Source organism: Gadus macrocephalus, chromosome 8, assembly GCF_031168955.1.
Source record: "Gadus macrocephalus chromosome 8, ASM3116895v1".
NCBI lineage: Eukaryota > Metazoa > Chordata > Actinopteri > Gadiformes > Gadidae > Gadus > Gadus macrocephalus.
Window position 1 is genome coordinate 19,607,572 of NC_082389.1, and position 27,044 is coordinate 19,634,615.

General features: G+C 45.9%; 1 protein-coding gene and 1 long non-coding RNA gene across 2 annotated transcripts in view; both read left to right on the plus strand.

The window, feature by feature from the left end:
• The first annotated feature begins 2,593 nt into the window (after window positions 1–2,593).
• LOC132463594 (uncharacterized) overlaps window positions 2,594–27,044 on the plus strand; it is a 147,566-nt gene continuing 123,115 nt past the window's right edge. Inside the window, exon 1 of the long non-coding RNA XR_009527072.1 lies at window positions 2,594–2,750. This is a non-coding gene — a long non-coding RNA (uncharacterized LOC132463594). The remainder of the gene's footprint in view (window positions 2,751–27,044) is intronic.
• LOC132463549 (zinc finger BED domain-containing protein 4-like) lies at window positions 6,959–9,234 on the plus strand. Its single transcript, XM_060059814.1, has 2 exons — window positions 6,959–7,370; window positions 7,487–9,234. The coding sequence occupies exons 1-2, from the start codon at window positions 7,261–7,263 to the stop codon at window positions 8,568–8,570; spliced, it is 1,194 nt and encodes a 397-aa protein (XP_059915797.1). The 5' UTR covers window positions 6,959–7,260; the 3' UTR covers window positions 8,571–9,234.

A 27,044-nucleotide genomic window follows, 5' to 3' on the forward strand; every position in this document is an offset into this window, starting at 1 on the left:
TGTGCTGTATACAGGTGGAGAGTGAAATGTAGAGCCTTTTAAGGCAAATTTGACTAAATTACTGAAAAAAGATACTTGCCACACACAACAATGGTAGGGGTCAAGTGGACTTTTCCATCTGTATTTCCTCGGCCAGACACGTGCCCTCAACATAACAGAACATTGCGTCTTCTTTCTCATTGAAGTATGACCACAGAAGCCGCACCATCCCTTTGACGTCTTCAGAGAGACCCCACAGCTCTCCTCTCATTGCTTTTAACTTTGTTAAAGCCTGTAGGAACCTTTTGTTCTTGTGGACAGCAACAGTGTTCAGGTAGTTCAGGAGTCGTTTCCCTTTCATATCCAGATTCCTCGAGAACGTTTCTTGAAGCCCAATTCCGGTGAGTTCCCTGAAGTGGACTGCCATGCCAAGTTCTTCAAAGAAAAATGGCCACTGTTCAAGGAGATGCTTGATGTTTTTCCCCTGGTTAACTTCTTTACGCTGGGATTAGAAAGTGTTCTTCATTAGGCTTTTGAGCTCCTCTGAATTAACGTCCGGTCTCTTCATTTTTTCTCTCTTTTCCTTCTGGCTCTCTTGGGTCTCTCCAAAAGGAAGGAATTTTGGATCCCATGTTATGCACCCATAAGTGTCCTGGATCGCTGCTCTCTTTTCTGGGGGGACTTCATCGGTGTCAGAATCATCAGTGCGATACCTTCGCTTTCTTATTTTTGGGGTTGTTGATCGCTTCACATTCTCGATACGTTATGCAATTGCTTAACAAGAGAGTGATACCCTTGCCCAATCACGTCTCCTTCTATGACGTCTTGCAAAGATTTGGGATATTTTGATACCATCTTTTTTGCAACTTCAATAGAGCTTCTTCTACTTATGCAGGAACTTTTTTGTGTCATCTCATGAACCACTAGGCGGACCATCTCCCTTCTCATTCTTGGACTTGGTCGCTTTTCTCTCTCCAAAGTCTGCGTCAGTTCCTCTGGGAACTTATCCCACGGAATCACAAAGGTATCCACCCAGTCGACATGAGGGCTTTGGCTGCTGTTTGAAGAGGTTGGGGTTAATCTACCTGGTGAAAGAGACTGCAAGGATGGAGGAGGTCCTGGCGAAGCATCAACAGATGAGCTGCTGGTTGTAATACTTGACTTCCATTTCTGTTTCAAGACAGCAACGACTTTTCGTGCTTGAATTGGCCTCAGCGCAGACAGCAAGTCAGCTTCCTCAATAAACTGGAAATCATCATAGGTCTCTACCCCAAGGGATTGTAAGTGCTCTTCTAAAACATCCTTTGTCATCTCTGGAAGGTCAGGCAAGACCTCAGTGATTGCGGAGCATAGAAACGATTGCTCCAAGGCAGTCATATCCAGTGTTGGGTATCGTTACTTTTGAAAGTAATCCGTTAGGTTACTTTGTTACTATCAATTAAAAGTAATCCGTTACGTTACTACGTTACCTATAAATAAAAGAAACGCGTTAGAGTACTCGTGCGTTACCAACAATTAAAATGCGTTTGGGGTGCGTGCGTGTCCGCCTAGCGCAACAACAACACACATCCTCCTTTAGATGCACCAACAGTGCTGACTGTTTATGAATCAATCATGAACCTATAGCATAATGACAGGAAAGACAGTCATCATATTGCACGTTTTATTTAACAGGCATTCATCCTTTGATCATTTGAACAGCTTCCATGAATAACATACTCCGGTAACAGGCAGTTATTTTAACAGAATGTAGCTTACCGTATTGGCTGCGCACAAAAGAACAGTGCGTCACACATAGTTTATCCACTTTACAAGTGCAGGCGCCTAACAAAGTGCTTAACAGGTAGGCACGCAACCTTTTAGAATTGGAACCGTATGCGTTGCACAAAAGAACAGTGCATGGCACTAAAAAAACATTGAAGAACTGAAAATGTTCGTGTGACCCTATAGCCCTACATTCATAACAATCACGTAGGCTACCTTTAGCCTATTTATCACCAAAGTAATGGTTGAAACGTAGGAGAAGAAGGTGCTCAAAACGACCACTATGTTCTTCTTGTCCTTTTCGCTCTGTAACTCAAAAGAATGAGCGTACCTCCAGGAATCTAAGGCTATCTTCTCGTCCATCTTGCCGCGGTAACACACGTAGCTTACACACACAGGTGCGCGCGCACACACACGAAGAGAGCGAGAGAGAGAGATGCAAGGAGCAGGGCAGCAGCATCTGACTAAATGCAGAAAACCCGGGACTTTACTTTCCTTATCGAGGGAAAATCTTAACGTAACGGAGTAACGAGTGGTTATTTTGGAAATTAACGAGTTACTGATTACTGAATTCGCAAAACTAACGCGTTAGGTTACTCGTTACTGAAAAAAACGAATAAGAGTACTCTAACGCGTTAGTTCTGACGCGTTACCCCCAACACTGGTCATAACTATCAAACCAAACATCCTTCACATTCACCGAGCGAACATTATGAGAGTAAAATGCACATTTCTCGCTAGAAATGTTTCCATAAACGCATTTAATGGCGTAACTATGTTACTATTTCCACTCAGAATAAAGAAAGTTGCCGGCCGTGGCTGCCATGGACATGGCTGCTCTGGAGTCCGAGGTAGGAAACCCAAACGTCGCCGTGTTTGGGTGATAGAGTTTAGATCGGGTTAGATTAAATAATCTCGGATATAAATAACAATAATCGGGTTAAATAACTTCACATGGTGTGTCTGGTGTGTTTCCAGCATTCGTAGTGTTGATCAGCAGAGAAATAGTCCGCCAAGACGTTGAGGTTGCTTAGCAATCAGAGACTCTGTCCATGCAAGTGAACGGAGCGTTCACTCTTCGTCATAACTATCAAACCAAACATCGTTCACATTCACCGAGCGAACATTATGAGAGTAAAATGCACATTTCTCGCTAGAAATGTTTCCATAAACGCATTTAATGGCGTAACTATGTTACTATTTCCACTCAGAATAAAGGAAGTTGCCGGCCGTGGCTGCCATGGACATGGCTGCTCTGGAGTCCGAGGTAGGAAACCCAAACGTCGCCGTGTTTGGGTGATAGAGTTTAGATCGGGTTAGATTAAGTAATCTCGGATATAAATAACAATAATCGGGTTAAATAACTTCACATGGTGTGTCTGGTGTGTTTCCAGCATTCGTAGTGTTGATCAGCAGATATATAGTCCGCCAAGACGTTGAGGTTGCTTTAGTAACCAGAGACTCTGTCCATGCAAGTGAACGGAGCGTTCCCTCTTCGTCATAACTATCAAACCAAACATCCTTCACATTCACCGAGCGAACATTATGAAAGTAAAATGCACATTTCTCGCTAAAAATGTTTCCATAAAAGCATTTAATGGCGTAACTATGTTACTATTTCCACACAGAATAAAGAAAGATGTCGGCCGTATGCTTCTGTCCAAGCTCACTACTCTCTGCCAGTGACGTCGGGTCAAGCTCAACGCTGATTGGCTATTGCGGCGCGTATGAGCATAAAAAGTTAAATTTTTTGAACTCCTCGCGTACATGTACGCGCGTATATGTACGCGCGTATATGTGCGCGCGTATATATACGCGCGTATATGTACGCGCCTCATACGCCCCTACAGCGAGTAAAATGTTGCTTGGTACGCATGATACGCGTGTACGCACCTCATACGCGCGTACACCAATGCTTCCCTATGGAAAAATTGCCGATTTTATACGCGTGGTACGCAGGTGACGCGTTTGGTGTGGCCGTACCTTTACTGGTTACACCTCCCCCGTCGTGCAGATGAGACCGCTTCCTAGTGCTACATGCTAAAGCTAGAATGAATGGGGCTGCAGGGGCCCTGCTTAAACCAGCCCTTCTATTAATTTAGCAAAACCCCCGTTCATTTGTGGACGGGCAGCAAGTGAAATGCTTTGATCCATGTTTGTGTAGTCTGCAGACCTGTTGCTGTTCCCTATCGTAAGCAACACACGTGGATGCTGTAACTAATAATAAAGTGTGCATGGACACTGGGGCAGCTTGGTTGTTTTATGTTCACGTTAAATTGCCATCTGCGTGTGTCATTCCTCCGACATCAGGTTTATGTACTTAAGCCGATTAATTTGCTGTTAGCCTTGTGTTTTAAAGCCACCAAAAAGGGTAGTTCATGGTTCCCGCGGGTCCTTAAAAAGTCTTAAAAAGTCTTAATTTTTTTTGTGTAAAATTAAGGCCATAAATTGTCTTAAATTTACTGTAAATTTGCTCTAGGTATTAAATTTTGCAGAGGTTTTTTTAAGACTATGGGAAATTGTCGCGCACAACAAATCACCTAGTGCGTCTTTTAATTACGGCATTTTCAGGAGTTTTACGTTACGTTAACGTTGACATCAGTCATCGGGGGCCGGTTGCATCTGCAGCCTGCAGCTGCCTCTGTAGGCTAACTTGCTGGCGCTACTTTTAGCTAGTGACGGTTGACATCATTAGGCCAACTTGCGCTACTTTCAGGATGGGACAGTGCAAATTCAATGAGAAATGGTTTGAGGAAGATACGTTTCGGGGGTGGTTGGAGAAGGCAGGTGACTACGAGGCAAGGTGTTGTTTATCCCGAAAGGCATTCATACTAGGGACCATGGGAGCAAAAGCTCTTGAGTCCCACATGAGGTCGCAGAAATATATCCGATACTCCGTGGCAGCTAGCGGGACTACAGCGATGCCCGTATTATTTGAAAGAAGTGGACTGAAAAGTTCAGCATCCGTGGCTAGTACTTCACATCAGACGGCGTTAACCGGCTTTGCGTCGCCACCAGAAACCCAGAAGGCGGAGGTATTGTGGGTTCTCCACACGGTGAGCAGACATAATTCCTTCAAATCGAACGAGGACATTAGTAACGTCTTGGCTGCTATGTTCCCAGATTCTGAGTTTGCGAAGTCGAAAACAAAACGGCCTATCTAGCCAAATACGGGATCGCATCTTTCATAAAAAGAGAGCTGTCACGCAGCGTAAACGATAAACAGTACGTCCTCATGTTCGATGAGTGAACAAAACCACTAAAAGCAAACAGATGGATATCCATGTGAGGTACTGGCCCACGGACGACACCGACAGCCATGTCTTATCGCGGTACTAATGGATCACAGTTCATGCTGGATCATTTTAATGTAAGTATTCCAAACAGTAAATTAATTGAATTGTGTGACGGACTTTTTCCCAAAAATCATATTCGAAGTTTGTTTGTTTATTAATATTAATAGTCGAATATTTATTAATAATATTATGACCATTAAATTCCTTCAGTAAGACCTGGATTGGGCTTCGCGGGGTTTGTTTACCGGCGTTGCTATGGTTACCGGTCCTGCGTGTTCCGACGGTTTATTAGGTATCTAATAAATCGCTGTCTAATCAATACTTCATTCAATGCCTCTTCCGTGGTCATTACAATATTATGAGTAGACTGCGTCGGGTTCTCCGACGCTCTCCCTCTTGGCCTGCCCATAACAGGTTAGAATATTAAGGGCTGCCTAATATTTGTTTGAATTTTGATTTATTTTTTGATATTCGCATTATATTCGAATAAGGAAGTTCGGCTTCTGTGTGTGTGTGTGTGTGTGTGTGTGTGTGTGTGTGTGTGTGTGTGTGTTCACTGTCAGCCGTGTTTACATGGACACATCTGATCCGCATAGTTGTGGAAGAACAGCTCAATCGGAATAGAAAAGGATCATATAATACGCCTCAATCGGAATACAATTATCTGTTCGTAATATAATTCTATTCGGCTACAGAAGAGGTGGTGTAGTCTGCTATAATCGACATGCATACACTTATTCCGATTAGTTTGGGGTTTAACTTAGGAAAGCTGCAGTAGTTCGCATTTGGTCCACTCCGCACTCCAAACTTGACCGCTGTCAAGGACGGTGGATTTATTGCCAGATTCATGTCTTTGTTATCACTCCGTAGTAGTTACAGTAGTCCGGTAACATATCAACCCCAGCGTGTCCGGTTGCTAAGCGACGGTCATGGGTGATTATGGGTGACACGGGTGGGTTAATGTGTTCGCGTATCGTCGTGTCCGCGCGCTTCCGAGATAACTTTGCAAGAGTACTACTACTGCTAGTACTACGGCTACGGTTGATATGTATAAGTGACTCAATTATACACACCTTTTCTATCAAATAATTTTTCAGAAATTTTTTTGGGTCTTAATTTATGTATGTGTTGGTCTTAAAAAGTCTTAAAAAGTCTTAAATTTGACTTTAAAAATGGTGCAAGAACCATGTAGTTACTTCACGTCACACAGCCCAAACCATGAACTGTGCACCATCTCTTTCCGTAAAAAGCTGACGTCACATTCCAATCCTTTAGTTGACTGGGTTTGGCTCATAGGGTTGGCTATATTGCAGTGGTTCTCAAACATTTAAATTCCAAGGTCTTAACAATTTGATTCGTTTGTACACTGTTACATACTTTAGGGTTAGACTCTCCTAATTAATAGTCCCTGGAATCCACTTTGTGAAACCCTGCTATATTGCATTAAAGCATCACAATAAGTACTGTAGTTGTATTGTACCTACCATATTGTACCTATTCCATAATTTATATAGAATAACAAACTGCAATATATTTATGTAACTGTTGCCACAATTATCTTTCATACTGCACCTTAAACTGCTACTGCTGTGAGCACAATTGTATTTTAAATTATACATAATCTGTCTTTATCTGTATGCATTTAAGGTCTGGTATTAAGTGTATTTCTTTTGTCGATTTGCCCCCTCATCTAGATCCCAGCGAGCATAACCCCAAAGAAGAAACCAAGTGGAGTGCAGCAGACCTCCTTAGAAAAGTCATTTGCAGCGTCAACGAAATATGACGTGAACGATCGGGAACAACTGAGAAAAGAAATGGCAATTGCTTTATGGATCGGTCGGACAGGGCTTCCTGCTTCCATTGTGGAGGACGAAGAATTCATCCTCATGATTGAGAAGTTTGACAAGAGACTGACCATTTAATTGATAAAGTATACCTTGATGCCAAACTAAAATTCAGAGAGCAGCTTGCCACAGCACAAAGGATCACCATTGGCCTGGACATATGGTCCAAGAAAGGCCTCACAGCCTCATTTCTTGCCATCAGTGCCTGCTACTATTGCCCGGACGACAAAAAAGCATGTCACATATTATTATCTCTGATCCAGCTTACTCATCCACACACGGCAGAGAGTATAAAAACCTGTGTTGACCGGTGCACAGAAGACTGGGGTATACCGCAAAACAAAATACTGACAGCCATAACGGACAACAGGAGCAACATGGTAGCTGCATTCAAACCTGTAGAGGAGGAGGAGAGTGAGAGCAGCATGGAGGAGGACTCCCAGGAGAGCGACAGTGAAGACCCTGGGCTGGCTACAGACGAACAGAGGTAAATTATTTCAGTTTAGCACTCAGTCACATTAGATGTTTGTGTTTTTGTTTTTCTCTGCATTCTGCTAAGTGTTAATTGTTTCTTTTGCTGTGTTCTTGTCTTTTTCTATAAAGGTATGGAGCGATGGTGAGGACCCCCTGCATCGTCCACACGCTACAGCTGGTGGTTGGCATGATAAAAAAAGAAACAAGTGTTAATAAACTTCTAGATAAGGTCCGTTCACTGGTGAAGCTCTTCCGAAAATCTTCCGTAGCAACTGAGAGGCTATTGAAGGAGTGCAAATTAACTCTGGTGAAGGACTGCCCCACTAGGTGGTCGAGCACCTACATTATGATCAACCGGCTTCTTCAAGTAAAGGACTCGGTTGTGAAAGTTGCGGATGGCATGACGTGGGACTATCTCCTACCAAGTGAATGGCAAAAGCTGACCGCTGTGAAAGAATTGCTCTCCCCCTTTGCTGAGCATACACAGATGCTGCAAAGCGACACACAGAGTCTGTCCCTTGTCATTCCTGCCCTTCTTGACCTACAAGCTCACCTGTCTGACATACTTGATGAGCAGGGTCATACTTTCAAGGACCTAGGGTCCTTGGCAGTAAAGATGAGGGCCAACATAGAGCTGCGATTCGGCTGCTTTCTTGACAGCACGCACTCCAAATTCTCACCCCTTGCTGCTGCTGCTTGCTTCCTCGATCCAACAGAATCACTCCTCACGAATGATGATTTACAAATTCAGGACATTCTGAGCAAAGCGCAAGAGTACATTGTTCAGTTGGTTCCACCAGTAGTTCGTGAGGAGGAGGAGGAGGCTGAGGAATCGGAGAAGGGAGAAGGAGCAGCAGCCGAACCAGAGAAAAAGCGGTCAAGATTTAAATATTTGTCCAAAACACACCGACCAATGCGACCATCCAAGTCTAGCCGGCCAAAACCGTGCGTCAGGCATGAAATGGAGAAGTATAAGCAGGAACTGTCCCACTTAACTGAAGAAGAGTGCTCAAGTGCCCTTGAGTTTTGGATTGCACAGCCGGATCATGCATATCCTCTCCTGAAACCCATTGCCTTAGATATTATAGCCATGCCTGCCTCTCAAGCATTTGCCGAGAGAGTGTTCAGTGTTACAGGTGACCTCAGTCGTGGTCGTCGCAACAGAGCCAGAGTCATTTTAGAGAGAAGTGCTTTCCTCAAATTGAACCGGTAGGCTACTGAGGCTACCTAGGCCCAGTTTATACTGGCAGCTTAAATCTGGCCTGAATCTGATCTGTGTCAGATCGACAAGCTCCAATGTTGTGATGTGACCCATGTGGAGCTTGTATGTCTGATCTGATCTGCCGCAGATCTGATTCGGGCCAGATTCAGGCCGCCAGTGTGAACCTAGTAGTGGCAAGTTACTTGACTTAGTTGACTTGTATCATTGATTGTACAGATTGTATTGCGCTTCCATGTTGATTCTGTTTGGTTGCCTTAAATATTTGTATTTGCAGAGCTGGTTGCCTTAAAATTTCTGTTTTTATATATGCAGATCTTTGTTTTGTTTGATCTTTACATATTTGGAAATCCATTCATGGCCATGTTGGGATTTTAATGTCTCTATAACTTGACTTGTGGTTGTGAAACTTGTTTGTTAAGAGTAAGATTACTGTTCCCCAACCCCTCATATTTTGGTAGAATTGCACTAGGAGCCACATTGTGTTCCCCTCCTACTTCATGTGAAGTCAAGTGAGCTTTATTTTTGTTTAATCATATTTTATTGTGATACAATACTCATTGTGTGCCATTGTGTTGTCTGCAACAAAATAATAAAAGAAAAGGTAGAGAGAAAAAAGTCAAAAAAACAACAACAACAACTCACCTTTTGAAAGTTAGATCAGTCTCAGTGTGCTTCATTATGATAAATGTATTGGCCTATTAAATAAATACACGCATCTTATGCATATTTGATTTTTGACTAAAACCTTTTGAGTTTTCGTCGGACTAAAACTAGACTAAAACCTTTGGAGTTTTCGTCAGACTAAAACTAGACTAAAACCTTTTGAGTTTTCGTCAGACTAAAACTAGACTAAAACTTTCAAAGATAGAAATGACTAAAATGGGACTAAAACTAAGAAGCATTTCGTCAAAAAGACTAAGACTAAAACTAAATCTAAAATGACTGCCAAAAACAACACTGGTTCACGATGAATTTTGGAGGGCAAAAAGACAACGCTTCACTTCATTTCGACACGGTGTTGCAGCACCATGGACAGAGAGCGGAGGTCTAATTCTCAACACGGGCACGAACACACACACACACACACACACACACACACACACACACACACACACACACACACACACACACACACACACACACACACACACACACACACACACACACACACACACTGAGAGTGAGAGTGAGAGTGAGAGAGAGAGAGGGAGCGAGCGAGGTATAAAACTATTTTTCCTATTCGGCATATTGAACCGTCGGCCTAATGCGCCTCCTATTTGAAAAGTCGGACTAACGGACCTTCGGACCAATGGGTTTCGTTTTCGGAACATTGAACCGTCGGAATAGTGGCATGTCGATCTAATGGGAAATATTTCGGAACATTGAGACGTCGGAACAATGAGGCGTCGGAATTACGGGCAGGCCCCGCCCAGGGACGGGTTGCCGTCGCCAGCTCAATGCCTGCTCTCTCGGCGCACCAGGGCTTTCATTCTCATGACCAAAGCCATGTACTCACCTGAAGTGGAGACACAGGTCCAGATGGCCCTGACACAGGCGAGACAGAGTGGAAAGGCCTACTATGACAAATCAGCTAGGCCACTGGCTCCACTGTGAGCTGCGCAGACAAAGAGAGGACACGACAGACTGGCAACAGTGCTAGGAACAGCACCACAACGAAATAGTTACCAGGTCAAGGCTGGAGATGCAACATATGTCAGGAACAGACGCCACCTACTCCAGACACCTGAGACCTATGTTCCTGACTCCACGGCAAGGGACCCACCTGCTGTTGCTGCAATCGCACATCCACGAAGCCCACAACATGACAGTGTGGGACCGGAATTGTCACAGGGACAGCGGCCTGTGATTTTTTCTCGCTCAGGGAGAGCATCGTGACCCAACTCTCTCTACAAGGACTTTGTCACAGATCAGGGGTCTCATTTATAAAACTGTGCGTACGCCCAAAAGCCAAGTTTTGGGTGCGCCAAAAAATATTCAGATTCATAAAACCCTGCGTGCGCAATCTTTACTTTATAAATCAGAGTGACTACAATTGTGCGCCGCTGAATCAGCTTTTCAATTTTTATTTCCTCACGTACAGCACATTTTTCCGCACTATAAGGCGCACCTGAGTATAAGCCGCAGCAGCTAAATTGAATGATGTGTACATAGATAAGCCGCACTGGACTATAAGCCGCGGGTGTTTTAATATTTAATTACAATATGCAAGGTTTCGTGCACAGAGGGGATTGTCGGGAAAGAGATGGCTGCTTGAGGAAGCTCCCATTTATTAACATTTCAACAAACAAGTTGCATCTTTGCATAACGTATTCAAGTGTTACCATTTAGTGCAATAGTAGCTACAGAACATATACGGTACTGTGCTGTGTAAACAGTACTGTATCACATAGCGTATCAGACACACAAACATTTAAACTTTCAAACTTAAACGGTGCGCTCCCAGCGCACATACCGGCAGTGATCTACACAGCAGTGGTTTTCAATCAATGGTCCTTGAGGGAGTGCATAAGGGTTCCCCAGCAAAATTAGTTACCGTAATAGCGTCAAACATTTATTAACATTGGCTATTTTGGAAAAACCTTGAAAAAGTGTGAACATCTTTCAACATTTATCTACGTTGTAGCCTACAGTAATAATAACATCACAAAAAACAAAGCTTACAGCGCTTGACGAGGCAATATCAATGGCTAAATTAAATGTGTTTTTTTAAAAGTGCAAAATAAAGTGCCTGTAACACGACAGTAAGCGCGTAAGCCTAAAGTTGCGAGGCTGCTTAAAATATACGGTAATCAGCCTACCAGAACACGGCTGTAACCAGAAAAGTCAAGTCATTAATCCTCATCTCCGTCTTCTTCCTGCGTACTAAAACCACCAAAGTCCTCATCTTCAGTGTCGGAAACGAACAGGCTCAGGGTGGCTTCGTCAGCCACTCTCCTCTCTCCTTCGTTGTCGCTGTCAAAACCAACGAACTCCTCTTCGTCACTGTCGGAATCGAATAGCCTCTGAAGGGCCTCAGCTGTGGCGGCGTCCTCCTCTTCATCACGCAGTAGTCCAGCCTTTCGGAACCCGTTAATGATCGTGGATGTTTTGACACTCCTCCACACCATCAGGACCCACTCGCAAACTTGAGCGAAAGTTGCTTTTCGTATGCGACCAGTTTTGGTGAATGATTTATCGCCGCTAGTCATCCACGCCTCCCACTGAACGCGTAGTGCCACTTTGAACGCACGATTGACATTGATGTCGAGTGGCTAGAGATGCTTCGTTGTGCCCCCAGGAATCACAGCTGGAATCGAGTTTGTGCTCTTGATGGCTGCTTTCACATTATCCGTTATATGGGCCCTCATGCCGTCCAAAACGAGCAAAGCTTTTTTTTGGCGAAAGAATCTTCCAGGGCGCTTGACGTAGCACTCATTCAGCCACTCCTTCATCACGCTTTCCATCATCCACCCTTTCTTGTTGACTTTAAAGGAGATGCCGTTCGGGATCTTTTCTTTCGGCATTGTAATCCGCTTAAAAATCACCATTGGCGGAAGCTTTAATCCAGATGCTGTGCAGCCAAGAACACAAGTGAAATTAGTTCTCTCGTGGCCAGTGGTTCTCAACGTGATGGACGATTCACCTTTCTTGTTAACAGTCCTAGTGAGAGGCAGGTCAAACGTCAAAGGCACTTCATCCATATTTATGATCTGGTCCGGTCCGATGGAATATTCCATCGGACTTTGTGTGAATTCGCTGTTTGTTATTTTTTCCTTGTAGTCGGGAGGGAGTTGCTGACACACAGTCGTCCGCGCCCTGATGGACAGTCCCTTTCGTCTCATAAATCTGAAACACCAGGATGGTCCACCTCTGACATTTTCAATTTTCATTTCGGTGGCGACTGTTTTAGCCTTCAGTCGGATCTGCACGGTGGAAACACCTCGGCCGTCTGCTCTCTGTGTGTTCACCCAATCTTCAAGAAAGTCTTCAAGTTCGGGCCATCTGCTTTTATTACCTCTGAAAGCTTTTTTTGACTTCTTGCATTGAGACAGTTCTTCCCGCTGGCGTTTCCAACGTCTCACCATTGACTCATTGATGCCAAGGCCACGTGCAGCAGCTCTATTTCCTTCTTTACAGCCAGATTGACTGCCTTTAACTTAAAAGCTGCATCATATGCAATTCTACGTTTGTTTTCCATAATGAGGGTTTGTGCATGAAAACTTCCGTTCCACAAACTGTTTCGCTTTCGTAATATTTGTCTTGCTCTCGTTCTCGTTCTGTCTTTCGTAGCCTACCACTCAAGGTTCCACTTTTACTTTTGTGCGCTACCTGAGGCTTTTCCGGCCTCCAGCGTTTCCTGCTGGAGCCCGCCACTGGTGGCGGTCATAGAGCCCATGGAGTTAAAGTCGGTGGACTGTAACTGTAACCTGTAAAATCCATAGATTTAGGAGGTCCCCTAGTGGCCGTTAGCTGTAAAAATCCATAGATTAGCCGCACCGTTATATAAGCCGCAGACTCGAAAAATGGGGAAAAAGGCGCAGCTTATAGTCTGAAAATTACGGTATAATTAATTGCTTAAATGTTACTGACCGTATAGTGAAGATCGTTAATTACAGGTGGGTGCAAAGCAGAGGCTGTCCTCACACCGCCAGAGCGTGACTGCAACTGGAGGGGGACCCAGTACTCCTGACCTAACACCAATTGAAACGAAAGTTGCCTCCATAATTGGCACCGCAAGCGTGAGTGGCATCGTGTCCGAAAGGGAAGGAGACACTGACAACACAGAAGAACAAGGTAAAGCAGATTTCTGTTTTTTATAGATTTGTTATTATTGATCATGTAGTGCAAGCTATTTTGCTTGTGCGTCCTCCAGAGTCAGCGGTCGGTGGGGAGAAGGACGATGATGCCGGCGAAGGGGCCCTCGGCCGCAGGTCATCCGGCTGCTCCCACCCCCAGCAGCACGCGTCAGTCCGCCGGTTGTGTTCTCACAGACGCCTTTCTGCAGCTACAGAGGGAAACGATAGATGCAGTCAACAACTTGACTGAGGCAGATTCGAAATGTTTTCACCGAAATTGCCACAATATTAAAAGATACTGTGAAAAAATGAACCTTGAGTCGTCTTCATTTCATAAACGCTGCATGACATCCCACGTACTCTTGCACCCTGTTGAAATCCGACTTGCCTCGGAGGGGGCTGGGCCTCCGGGTCAAGCTCGGGGGGAGGGAGGTCGGGGTGGAGAGGGATGCCGTTCCTCTGGGACAAATTGTGCAGCACGCCGCAAGCCCTTATAATGCGGCACACTTTGGCTGGCTGGTATAAAAGCCCCCCCCCCCGACGCATCTAGAGCGCGCCACCGGCACTTCAAGAGGCCGATGGCGCGCTCCACCACTGACCGAGCATGGCCATGGACCTCATTGTATCTTTGTTCCTCTGCGCTGTGCGTGTACAAAACCGGGGTGAGGAGCCAGCGTCTCAGGGGGTATTCACTGTCACCTGCAAGGCAGAAAATCATTAGTTACGTCAAGAACCAACATGTTACATTTTACCTCTTTAAAAAAACTCACCTAGAAGCCAGCCATCCCGCCCCGCGCCTGCCTGTAGTCTGTTCCCTACACTACTGTGCGTTAGAATAAGGAATCATGTGTTGCACCAGGCCAACGTGCCATTATGTTTGTTAAGTTCATATGGGCATCACAGATAACTTGAACATTAATAGGGTGCACGTGCTTTCGGTTGACGTAAGCAAACTCATTTTCAGATGGAGCCCGTATAGCAATATGAGTGCAGGCAATTGCGCCGATTACGTTTGGGAAATCGGACATTGCTGCAAATTGCCTTTTAATCTCGGCCTGTTCTTCCACTGTGTAGGGAAACCTTATGTATCGACTGCCCATATGTATGATGCCATTCAAAACGCTGGGCATTATGGCACTGAGGGATGGCTGTGATATACCGGATCTACAGGGTGGAAAACATAAAAACAAAACAGCCAATTATGCTTAAATGTGAAAACAGGTTCTAAGATGCAGCTATATGAAACACTTACCTTCCCGTTGGAAACAGCAGGTTGCAAGGAACCCCAAAGTGGTGAGGACCTGCGTCTGCACGGGGATAGCGTGGTTCCTATGTGTTGCCCTTTCCAATGCTGGACCCAGTTCAGCACATAAATCCAAGAGCATAGCTCTAGGGAATCTAAAACGGCTCATTAGCCAATCATCATCATGGGCCAATATATCGTTATGGTCCCTGAAGACCCTCTCCCTCCGAATCATGCCATTTGCATGGTCCTCCAGCAGTGCCACGCAGGGGGCTCACCGCTGTATTTATAGGGTTACGGTAATAAGACTGACTGAGAACACCTTGGTTAATCAGTTTGTAATCACCCACGTAAAATGTTCTTGAACATAACCCCTTTTTAATGCCTGATTTGTCATGAAAAGCATCAAGAGGAACGCACAATAATATAACGATTGTGATGAGGATGTGGCTTGGTTTTCAACACTTGGGATTTTATTGACATTTGATTATGTGTTTACAGTGTCACATAAAAATATTATGCTATAGACACATGTTGGACAGATGCTTTATTCCATGCAGTCGCGCTGTCCTCTCCTCCTCCTGCGATCCGGGAGTGGTATGGAGTGACGAGATTAAATATAGAGAAGTTAAATTTTCATTTCGATTCTAAGGAGATGTTTCTGGAGTTATAACTGAGAAATAACGCAGTTGGCTTAATTTATTCTGATTAGGCCCTACATAGATTTAACGCATGATACGGGTTGAAATTAAACTTATGAAGGGCGATGATAAAACATAATCGTTCTTCTCCCTCTACATTTCTTCAGTCTGACTTAAGTTCACCACCACACCATCTGTGTCGCCAAATCTCCTTTCCTCCAAACCATGCGTACGCATGGTTCAGAGTTTGCTTAGGGCTGCGCACATTCTCCCGCCAAATTAGTTTTTTATAGATCACAACCTTGGCGTGGAAAGTCACGTACGCAACTTTCAGCCCCGTTTTGTGCGTACGCAACGGTTATAATTGAGACCCCAGCACTGTGATATGCTGTGCGGGCACACTGACATTTTACCCCCCCCCCCCCTCATGTTGCAGCCTGTTCTGGCTGTGTGGACTGTTGGACACTCTTTCTAAAAAAAACAAAAAAAACAGGACAACAGATATACACTCACCGGCCACTTTATTAGGTACACCTGTCCAACTGCTCGTTAACGCAAATTTCTAATCAGCCAATCACATGGCAGCAACTCAATGCATTTAGGCATGTAGACTTGGTCAAGACGATCTGCTGCAGTTCAAACCGAGCATCAGAATGGGGAAGAAAGGTGATTTAAGTGACTTTGAACGTGGCATGGTTGTCGGTGCCAGACGGGCTGGTCGGAATATTTCAGAAACTGCTGATCTACTGGGATTTTCACGCACAACCATCTCTAGGGTTTACAGAGAATGGTCCGAAAAAGAGAAAATATCCAGTGAGCGGCAGTTCTGTGGGCACAAATGCCTTGTTGATGCCAGAGGTCAGAGGAGAATGGCCAGACTGGTTCGAGCTGATAGAAAGGCAACAGTAACTCAAATAACCACTCGTTACAACCGAGGTATGCAGAAGAGCATCTCTGAATGCACAACACGTCGAACTTCGAGGCGGATGGGCTACAGCAGCAGAAGACCACACCGGGTGCCACTCCTGTCAGCTAAGAACCGGAAACTGAGGCTACAATTCGCACAGGCTCACCAAAATTGGACAATAGAAGATTTGAAAAAGGTTGCCTGGTCTGATGAGTCTCAATTTCTGCTGCGACATTCGGATGGTAGGGTCAGAATTTGGCGTAAACGTGAAAGCATGGATCCATCCTGCCCTGTATCAACGGTTCAGGCTGGTGGTGGTGGTGCAATGGCTTGGGAGATATTTTATTGGCACACTTTGAGCCCCTTAGTACCAATTGAGCATCGTGTCAACGCCACAGCCTACCTGAGTATTGTTGCTGACCATGTCCATCCCTTTATGACCACAGTGTACCCATCTTCTGCTGGCTACTTCGAGCAGGATAACGCGCCATGTCATAAAGCGAGAATCATCTCAGACTGGTTTCTTGAACATGATTATGAGTTCACTGTACTCAAATGGCCTCCACAGTCACCAGATCTCAATCCAATAGAGCACCTTTGTGATGTGGTGGAACGGGAGATTCGCATCATGGATGTGCAGCCGACAAATCTGCAGCAACTGCGTGATGCTTACACGTCAATATGGACCAAACTCTCTGAGGAATGTTTCCAGTACCTTGTTGAATCTATGCCACAAAGGATTAAGGTATTTCTGAAGGCAAAAGGGGGTCCAACCCGGTACTAGCAAGGTGTACCTAATAAAATCGGCCAGTGAGTGTATGTTACATGTTCTGTATCAGATGCTTGGGGTTTCATTATATGCAAGTCTTCTATTTTCTATTATGTGCTATGTTCTATTATGTTCTATTATCTGCTATTTTCTATTATCTGCTATTTCATATTATGTGCCTCGTTAGCATATAACTTAATGCATATAACTTAAGAAGGGGGATGTAGACTATGTTGACAGTCTCTATGGTTACCGCTACGGCGTGCTGACATCACGGGGACGCACGGCATGCTGGGGCGCGTTGGTTGTTGTTGTTGTTGAACTGGGCTAATAAAGTTAGTGGGTGTAACGCTGTTCACTGTCTACACTCTCCTCATTCATGCACATCTACACACGGTTACATAAAATAGCATAATCAGCAAAGACAATGGTTTTATAGCCATGATTTAAACGGCATGCGAGCTGCTGGTTTCAGCGTCCATAGCAACCATCATAGCGACCATGTTATTATATTTCTGTCGAGACCTGAAATATTCTTCGTCATAACTATCAAACCAAACATCCTTCACATTCACCGAGCGAAGATTATGGAAGTAACATTTTATCATATTTCCCACCCAGAATAAAAAGTATGTCCGCCATTTTCACAGAAAAATATCCTCAACTATCCAATAGTAAAGATGCTCACAACGTCTATTAGAGACGTTGTCAGGTTAATACAGGAGTGAATGGGCTGCTGGAGCACCCGCTCTGAACGTAAAACAACGCTGTGGATCGTCTGCAGACGACGCCGAATACCTTTCCTGTCAGCGACCGACGCTAACGGGCCCTTGCCAACAGTCGGTATTTGACGGTGTGTGTGTGTGTGTTCTTGTTCCTCTATACCTGTGGGGACTTTGACCTGAATGCAAACAGACCCATGGGGACTCATGTCACCGTGGGGACAAAAAATGAGGTCCCCACGGGCAGAGCCCCACCAATGGCTCCTTAACAGTATTTAAACATGACCCATGCCGTTTTCTAAAAAGTCCCCATTTGGACAAATCCTGACAAATCTGTGTGTGTGTATATTTCTGCGCCTCTAGCGGTAACACAGTGGTACTGCAGTCCCCATGAGGTTGGGTGTTCTGGAAGATTGTATTTCTTTTTTTCTCCTTTCTGTGCGCGCCAAGTGGTAACATAATTGTACTGCAGTCCCCAAGAGGTTGGGTGTTCGGGCAGTGTGCATCGAATCTTTTTGTTTCAATGACTGTGATTTCTCAGAAATGACAAAGAAATGTTGAAGTTAAGAAATGTTTAGTTAAGATAAATAAATACCACTCCTCTGTCAGAGGGTGTCAGAGTATATAAGCTCCCATTTGAATTTCAAAAATGGAGGGAAAAACGCTTTTCTTTAATATTTCATAAACGCTTTGACCCAGAAGGCTGAAATTTGAGTGTGCATCGTGACCCGGTGTGTGACAAGTGCGCCGAGTCTCAAAACCGAGTGACATTCCTGAGTGTCAAAGGGAAGCCGTCATTTTAGGCTACTTTATTATTGCGGCACTTCTTGGCCGCGGTCATCGCAGCAGATAGGTTCCACTCTAATCAATGAGACCATTTCCATCGGGCGCGGCTGCGGAACGTCTCAGCAGCGTCCCAGGAGCGGCTCGCCGTGCCGCAAGCTGTTGCTGAACCGCGTCAATTTCAACAGCAGATCAAGCAGGGCAGGAAGTGAATAAGTAAAAGCCATAGAGCATCCGGTCAATTTTCTAAATAAAACACAATACTCGGCTCATGTAGCCTATCCCAACTTCACATCAACATTATCACGTCATGACCGGTGGCACCAGGGCCCTGTACCACGAAGCTCGCTTAGAGGGTTAGCGAGGTATGTTGAGCTCCAAGCCTGGGTTAGTTGTACCACGAAAGTCGATCTCTTTTAGCGTCGCTGTATCACCATGGTGACTTATGCTTGCAACCAAACCTGGTCGGGAGCAGTTTTTCGGCTTAGTCTAGCCGGAGATCGGCTACTTAAATCGGCGTGCGCAGCTTCCTAGCCCCTCCTCTGACAATGGCGTCACCATTTGTGGGTGTTCCCCGGCGCACTTCTCGTACAGGCGTCTCTCCGGAGACAAGGGTTTTACGGGACAGAACCGATCCCTTGGCATTGTCTGACGATATTCAGATTTCAGACTTTATTGTCATTGTGCAAACAACGAAATTGGGGTTCTACATGAGAGATACAGATTCTCATCAGAGGGTGTTCGTTATTTGATCGTCCTTTTGGACCTTATGTAGACAATGATTACTGTTGCGCATTGTGTTTCAGTGACAGAGTGCTAGAGTGCAGGTAGCGCGTCAGTCTTGAATTTCTGCACGGGGGGTTCGACTCCCAAGTGACGCGAATTTATGTGAAGCTTAAAAAGTCCTAATTCTCATGCATATGGAATACTTATTCACTAAAGCTTATGGAATTATATTTTTGTGCTTATTTCGAACTTGAACCCATATTTTCAAGGCCGTGCTGGCACCACATCTATGGGGGTAAAATGCATGATGATAGACCGGCGAATTTGAACCCCGGTCGCTGGCGTTCGGTTCTTATACTAATCCACTACGCTACAGCCGCTACCTCTCAGCGGTCGAAAACATGCGATACATTTCTTAAATAGGGTGTATTTAAAGTGAATTCCCTAAATGATAGAATAAGGCAGGATGGACGTTGCTTATGCATTTTTAAATCATCACAATATGCAGAATCTTTTCACTTATACTCATATAGACGGCTTGATCTATCGTAAAGGTGAGAAAAATGACGCAAAAAACGCCCCTTTCACATGAACGCGCACTGAACCTAAAGCGGAAAACCTGGTTCTACTAATTGAATCTAAAGTGAGCTTCGTGGTACCATTTAACTCTGATTGCGAGTTGCGGCTCTGTCGAGCCAGGTTTTCCCAAGAAAGCCTGGGTATGTTCAGCGAGCTTCGTGGTATAGGGCACAGGTCAGCAGTCAAACGGTCTCAGAGGGTCGGCAACATGGACGACGAGAGACTCATTGTTGAAGTTCAGCAACACAAAATAATTTATGTACCCAAACATCCTTTTTATAAGGACAATGGCCGGAAGGACAAAGCTTGGCATTTAATTGCAGTCGTTTTGGGAATGGATGGTGAGTACAAAGTACTGCTTTATTGTTATTGATTCTGATTAAGATTATGAAAATGTGATTTTAAATGAACTGTACAGAATCTACCTTTCTGTATCTGTAAAATGTCCTGATCAGTGCAAAGTTACAGAACATTTTTAATTACTTTAAATATTAGTTTTGTTTAGATGTACTTGACTGAATAACTTTAAAACTTTTGTACTTTCTGGAAGAAAAGATACATTAAAAAATATTTCACACAGCTATGGTATTAAAGGTGTATACAAATATGTCACACTATTATAACTACCTATTGAAAATGTAACTACCCAGTGTTAAATACTGTTCATATAGTTAGCTGTGGGGGAAGTGTGTGAACTTTCAGTCTCACCTCTCTGTATTTTGAGAGTTAGAGATGAAAAGAATACAACAGCGGACTAATTTTTAAATGTTTTATTCACAATGAATGATGACATCTTTAGAATAGAACAATAAATCTGCAATGAGCATGTTAAAAAACCATCTGAATAACAAAAAAAACATCTATTTACAAATATATACATTTCCACACTTTTTGAAGAACTTTCACTCCATCCTGTCCTGCCAAGAAACACTGGTGGGGAGTTGAAATAGGTGTAGAAGATCTCCCTCACATTACAGGCCTCTCTCTCTCTCTCTCTCTCTCTCTCTCTCTCTCTCTCTCTCTCTCTCTCTCTCTCTCTCTCTCTCTCTCTCTCTCTCTCTCTCTCTCTCTCTCTCTCTCTCTCTCTCTCTCTCTCTCTCTCTCTCTCTCTCTCTCTCTCTCTCTCTCGAGGCTCTGTTTCCTCCCATGTTGCGTACTGCTGGCAGGTTTCTCCCCTGTTGCTCTGCCTCCTCCAGCAACCTCACATTCTCTCTCGGGGCAAGCAGGAAGTTATGGAGAATGCATGCAGCCAAAACAAGGGTGTCAACATTTTGTGGGTGCAGGTTGATCCTGCGATGCAAGATTTTCCACCTGGAGGACAGAATGCCAAAAGCATTCTTAACCACCATCCTTGCCCTTGAAAGTCTGTAGTTAAATATCCTCTTATTGTGAGTGAGGTGATGGGGTATGGTCTCATTAGATACGGCTTCAGTGGGAAGGCTGCATCACCCACCATGACATGTGGCACATCACCCAAATGAGCAGCGCCAGGCAGAGAGGTACTGGGTGGGACATGAAGGGCTTTGGTCTCCATTCCTCTTCCGAGAGCTGACCCAGCATATACACCGCCATCACTGGTACTTCCGAAGTCCCCCACTTGAAAGACCCTGAACCTGTAGTTCGAGTCCACAAGTGCCAAAAGCACTATCGAGAAAGTTTTCCTATAATTGAAATACTGACTCCCACTCAGTGCTGGGGCTTGGATGGTCACATGCTTCCCATCTATTGCTCCCAGACAGTTTGGAAAATACCACTTCTCCCAGAAGCCTTGAGCCACTTCCTCCCATGTCTCTGTGTTGGCCTGGGTAGAAACCTCTCCATCATCGTTTTTTCGATGGCAGCACACACACCATGTGGACTGAGTTCCTGACTGTAGTGTGCCCCAGGCGGTAGCTATATGCCAGACTCACTAGTGAATCTCCAGAAGCCATGTACCTGTGAGGGAAGAAGCAAATAAATATAAGGTATATTTGAAAATTTTTCCTTTTTCTTTCTTTCTCTCCTTTGTTTCAGCTGACGCGTGTAAAGCAATATGGAAGGTTTTAAGGGACGCATTTGTAAAAAAACGAAAAAAATGCATTCCAAGTGGATCGGCAGACCTTCTTGGTACAACCAAGAAGGTACAACCAAGAAGGTCTGTGTAAATTACTTAAACATCAACAAAAATACATTTCATGAAATTTATCCTATGTATAACTTTTTCTTTTACATAGTTCAAGAAGCAATATGCCAGGACATGATGAGGAAAGGTCGGGGACCCCTCAGTCAGACCGGTCTGAGGATCGGTCCAGCACCCCTTGCATTTCATTGCAACAGCAGTGTACATCTCCGGTCCCATCAACCTCAGCACCGTCTGCCTCTAGGTCCCGTAGCCCCAGGGACAGAATTCAAAGACCGCCAGTGTTGGGAAAAATAACCTGATGAGCACATCACATGGCAGGCACATTAATATATAGTCGACTCTTGCTCTAACCCAACGAACACATAACACAAACATGATAATATATAGTCAGGTCAAGGCCAGAGCCGAAGGCCCCATTTCCCAGGCAAATGGTAGACACTCAGACAATGCACCAGTCATCCTCAAGAACGGGAAAGCCACATTAATTTATCACACAGGAGACACCTCGAAGCTCTCCCCCACTAGAAGGAACACATGCAGATACTAGGGGCCTGAGAGCCACATTAAATTATCACACACGAGACACTTCGGGGGGCACTCCCCCGTTTTAATTTATCACACCGGAGACACGAGGAGCTCTCCCCGTTAGGAGAAGACCCAGGGCCTGGGAGCCAAGGTGCAGCAAAAACACACAGAACCGCACACATCTCAAACGCACACACCTCATCGAGAGGAGGATACAGCATAAGACTGCATCACACAGGGACTCTTCATCTTCTTCTGAAGCAGACCTTCCACGGAGGCGAAGCTCCGGACGAACAATCAGCGCTGATTAGGGACTTAGACATATTCGATTTCTCACGCTTTATGACTCTGTATAACCGTTGCCACTTTACTTAATAAATCCAAGGTCCTCGTGCCGACAGACTTTATTACCTCTCCGTCTCATTTCATCTGGTCCAGTAACTAGACAGATCGTTTTTCCCCTCACCAGCGCAGGACCAGAAAAACCAGAGAAGGCCAAAGACACACAGACACAGGCATTGGGGACCGGCTGATGTCTTTGCTGGAGCAGCCGGTGCCCAAACCGCATGTGCCAGATGACGAGTGAGACGAGACATATTATTTTGCCTTGAGCATTGTGCTAATGTTGCACCGCTTGAACAAGGACAGACGGCAACAGGCCAAAATAGAGATCCTGACGGTTCTTCACAACCTCGAAAGAGGCCAACCTCCACCTTTACCTCCCTCCGCTCTGGGACAAACATCCCACCCCCCACAATTTCAACCTCCTCCTCCAACACCGATGCCTTCCCCCACTCCAAGACATTTTCTACCAATTCACCACCGCCCCCCACAAACAGGGGTCGTTCACACAAATGCTGAATCCTAACTGGGAAGACCCGAAAGCCATGGGGCCATACTACACTTAGTACAAATGTTGCTTGTTTGCCTGTTTTTTTTTTACATTTATTTACTATTTAAGTTTTTATTCTTGTTTTTGAAAATCTTTTCCTTTAATTTTTTAACAGTCACTTATTTGATTACGTTTATATGTTGAAAAAGTATTAAAAAACGTTTCTTCAGCTTCTGGTCTATGATTTCATTTGTTTGTGGTTTACCTTAGTGCCACAGCCAGTCTCTGCTTAGGTTCTATGGCAGATCTGTAGTTTGTGGTTTGCCTGGTCACTTCAGGGCCGATGAGGGATAGAAGTTCGTCCATTTGCTCTGCACTCATTCTGAAATACTGATGGTGGCGTTGACTGTCCAGCGGACCCACAATGCATTTTGCGAGCGCCCCATGCAAAGTTAATGAGATTATGAAACTGGAAAATGGAGGATAGATGGCCAGATCAAGTTTTTCCACGTCAGAGAAGCAAAGTCAGCTGTTTGTTGTTGCCGTTACAGTTTATCGCGGGATCTCGCGGTCTCGCGTACGTTCAGGATTATGGCGTGATTTCATGATCTCGCGTGAATACGGCTGCCGCTGCGCTGCCGTAACGCGCCCGGTGGAAATGCAAGCAGGGCAAAGTCGCAGGCGTTCCGTGCCGCAGCCGTAACGCATCCGGTGGAATCCCCGCGTTAGCGTGATCAATCCGTCCAAAATAAAGTTCAGACACCAAGTCATTTGGTCTATTTTTGTGCAAATGGCAAGCACTCAAAGTTTCAAAAAGGCGATTACTTGAAGGCCCGCCCATCGAAAAGTACGGGTCAACACCATGCTGACGACGTTCCGCTCATCCCAGGCCATCAATCAACATACAAAATCGGACTTCCACGACTTTAAGAACATAATTTGCTTCAAAACTGGCCAGCTTCGTCGGAGGGTGTCAGAGTATATAGCCCTGACCAACCTCTTGACTTTGAGTTTCTGAAACAGCCAATTAAAAAAATTAAAACACTTGGGGGGTTTATTGCTTCATATTCTTGTATAGAGGCCCCATCACATCCTATGTGCCAAATTTGGGGTCTCCAGGGTCACAGGGAGCCACGTGGCGCCCGAAAAAATTGAGGGAAAATATCTATTAATTAATATACTAGGTGCTTTGTCAGAGTGAGTGTGATTGTGTGACTATTCCCCTCGCATATTAAACAATGTGAGAAGGAGTCAAATATTCATGCTGAGAGCTCTTGTGTCTTATCAGACACATTGGAGCTGCTCGTTGATGACATGCCGTTAGACGCATGACGTATGTTATGCTACGTCTGACGCATGATACTAGCGAGTATGTAGCTGTGTTTCTGGTACTGATCGGGACCAATGAGGCATAGACATGCTTCGCCCTTTAACCCAATAGCGATAGCCTTAAAAGGCGTAGCCTATACGACATAGAACGATAGTTACGTATTGTAACTCTAGATTCTATGAGTATAGGCGCAGCCTTTTAAGTATCGGCCTCATTGTCCATTACACAGCTGAAGAAAAGCTGTTTATTGGGAGCAGAACGTCCGCCGGCGCCCGCTTATATCTGCGGACTGCGGACATCGTTGAGGCCCACGGCTCACGCCTAGGGATAACCCAATAGCGATAGCCTTAAAAGGCTGCGCCTATACTCATATAATCTAGAGTTACAATACGTAACTATCGATATATTCCCTTGAAGATCCATTACAGTTTCAAGCCAACTAATAGATCCACACGAGTACGAGTCTTTGCTGGTGTTCTGAGCCCAAGTCTTTCAATTAAAGGGTAGGAACAGCGTTTAGGTGTACCTAGGGGCAGCGGAACCCAGCGCGCGCTGGGCCAGGGTGCGAGACCCTCTGCCATAGGTCAGGTCACGTCCCAGACCTGATAACACCAGACGTCAGCACAACTTTGAATTGCTTACCGAGGATGTCTCTCCAAGAGTATGCTAGGCCGGCCGGGCCTGGGTCGGAGATGTTTACTCGCCACGCCTACCACGGTCCCGCATGCCATCCATATGGAAAGCCCCCGGTCCAGCAAGGACAGAAGGTTGATAAGACAGGCTACTATGAAGGAACGCTGGGCTAGGAAGTGGGCGTTACTCGGCAGGTCCCCGGACCTGGCAGGACCATCCACGACCTGGAGCCCACTACCCCTGCAAAAGAGAAGCATGAAGCGGCGTCACCTGGATCTCTCCCCTGCCCTGGGGGTGCCGACGTGCTCACGCGCAGTAGCCTCTCTGCCGAGATGCGAAGGCCCGGTTGTTCGCCAGCCCGCCGTGCGGTGCGGTAGTTGTGTCAAACGCCAGTCCTAACGTGCGTCAGCATTGGGTAGCTGGGCCACGACGGGGCGTGAAGCGCCGAGCCGGGTCCCTCGATAGAGGTCCCCGTCACTCGCCGCCAATCGCCGTATCACAGGCCCCCAAACTGGATGCGAGATGGTCGGTCTCTGGAGCGTCCCTGTCGAGGGACCGCGAAGGGCTGAACCCTCGGTTCAGACACCTGCCCCGAGTAGTAACAGGTGCGCAGGTTGGAACGGGGAGCGGTTCCACGGGTCAGAGGGGTGACGGATCTGAATTCAGCCTTCGAAGGAGGCTCTTCGGCGCCACGACGGCAAGGAAGAGCCTCACCCTATTCTCATTCCGTCAAGGTGTGACGGGGGGCCGACTTTCCTCCAGAACCTCTGTGGAGATTACCTTCCCCTACTTGGAGCAGAAGTGTGATCTCTGTGAAACTCACTCAGGTACCGCCGCCATGTGTTGTTCAAATCTAGCAAAGGCGCATGGGCTGGTACGCTCGATTCTCTTGTGCTCATACTGCGGGATATCCAAGAAAAGGAGACATGAGATCGAGTGCCATGCGGCCGTCTGTCGGAACGCGGCACGGCCGGCGGTACGGGGGGTGAAGTGCACCCTGTGTGAAGTTTCAAGTCCAAGAGGGGGGTTTCCATACATGCGAGGACGGCACAAACGGTGTCGTATGTGGCTCAGCAAAGGGCCAAGGCTGGAGGGGAAAGGGCCCCAGGAAGGAGGTATGGTGTGTGGTCTGTCGAGGAGACTCGTCTTCTCCAAACACACATCAGGGACTGGGGTGAGAAGAAGGGAATCCTCGATAGGGCATGCGCGATCATCACAGATCGTTCAAAAGATCAGATACGATATAAATTGCGTCAGCTAAAGAAGCTGGCGCAGCCCCCAGTCGTGCTCGATATGGCCACAGAAATCGATCATTTGGTACAGGATTTGACGGAAGGAGGCCTCCCCAGAGGTCCCCCGATACCGTACGTGCGAGTATCCTAAGGGCGCTGGCCAGGCTGGAGAGCCAGGACGGGAACGAGTGGGCCCGCGTCCCTACCGAGAGCGAAACCGTCGCCGCTCTAGAAGCCCTCTCGAGAACGACGAGAGGCAGACGCGGTCCGACCCGGCTAATGGGGAGGAAAATGCCTACAAGGAGGTGGCGTCCTACGGGGCGAGAGGCCGCAGGTTCACAGACATTCAACTATCTTCGACTGCAGGAACTCTATAGGCGCAACGCAGCGAAGGTAGCCCGCCTGGTACTGGACGGAGACCTCGACGGACCGTGTCCGATCAAGGTGGCAGACGTCGCCAGTCACTTCAAGGAGAAGTGGGGGTCTAGGGACGGATTTCAGGGTTTCGGTAAATTCAGTTCAACCATCGCCACTAACAATCCAGCCCTCGCCCAGCCCATTACACCGACTAACGTCTTAAAAATGCGTAAACGCATTAAACGCTCATCGGCAGCGGGGCCGGATG

Bases quoted from the DNA above. Each gene is read 5' to 3' on its own strand.
- LOC132463549 (XM_060059814.1), top strand. From the start codon at position 7,261: ATGGTAGCTGCATTCAAACCTGTAGAGGAGGAGGAGAGTGAGAGCAGC. The intron at 7,371-7,486 runs GTAAATTATTTC...TTTTCTATAAAG, and splicing joins CTGGCTACAGACGAACAGAG to GTATGGAGCGATGGTGAGGA.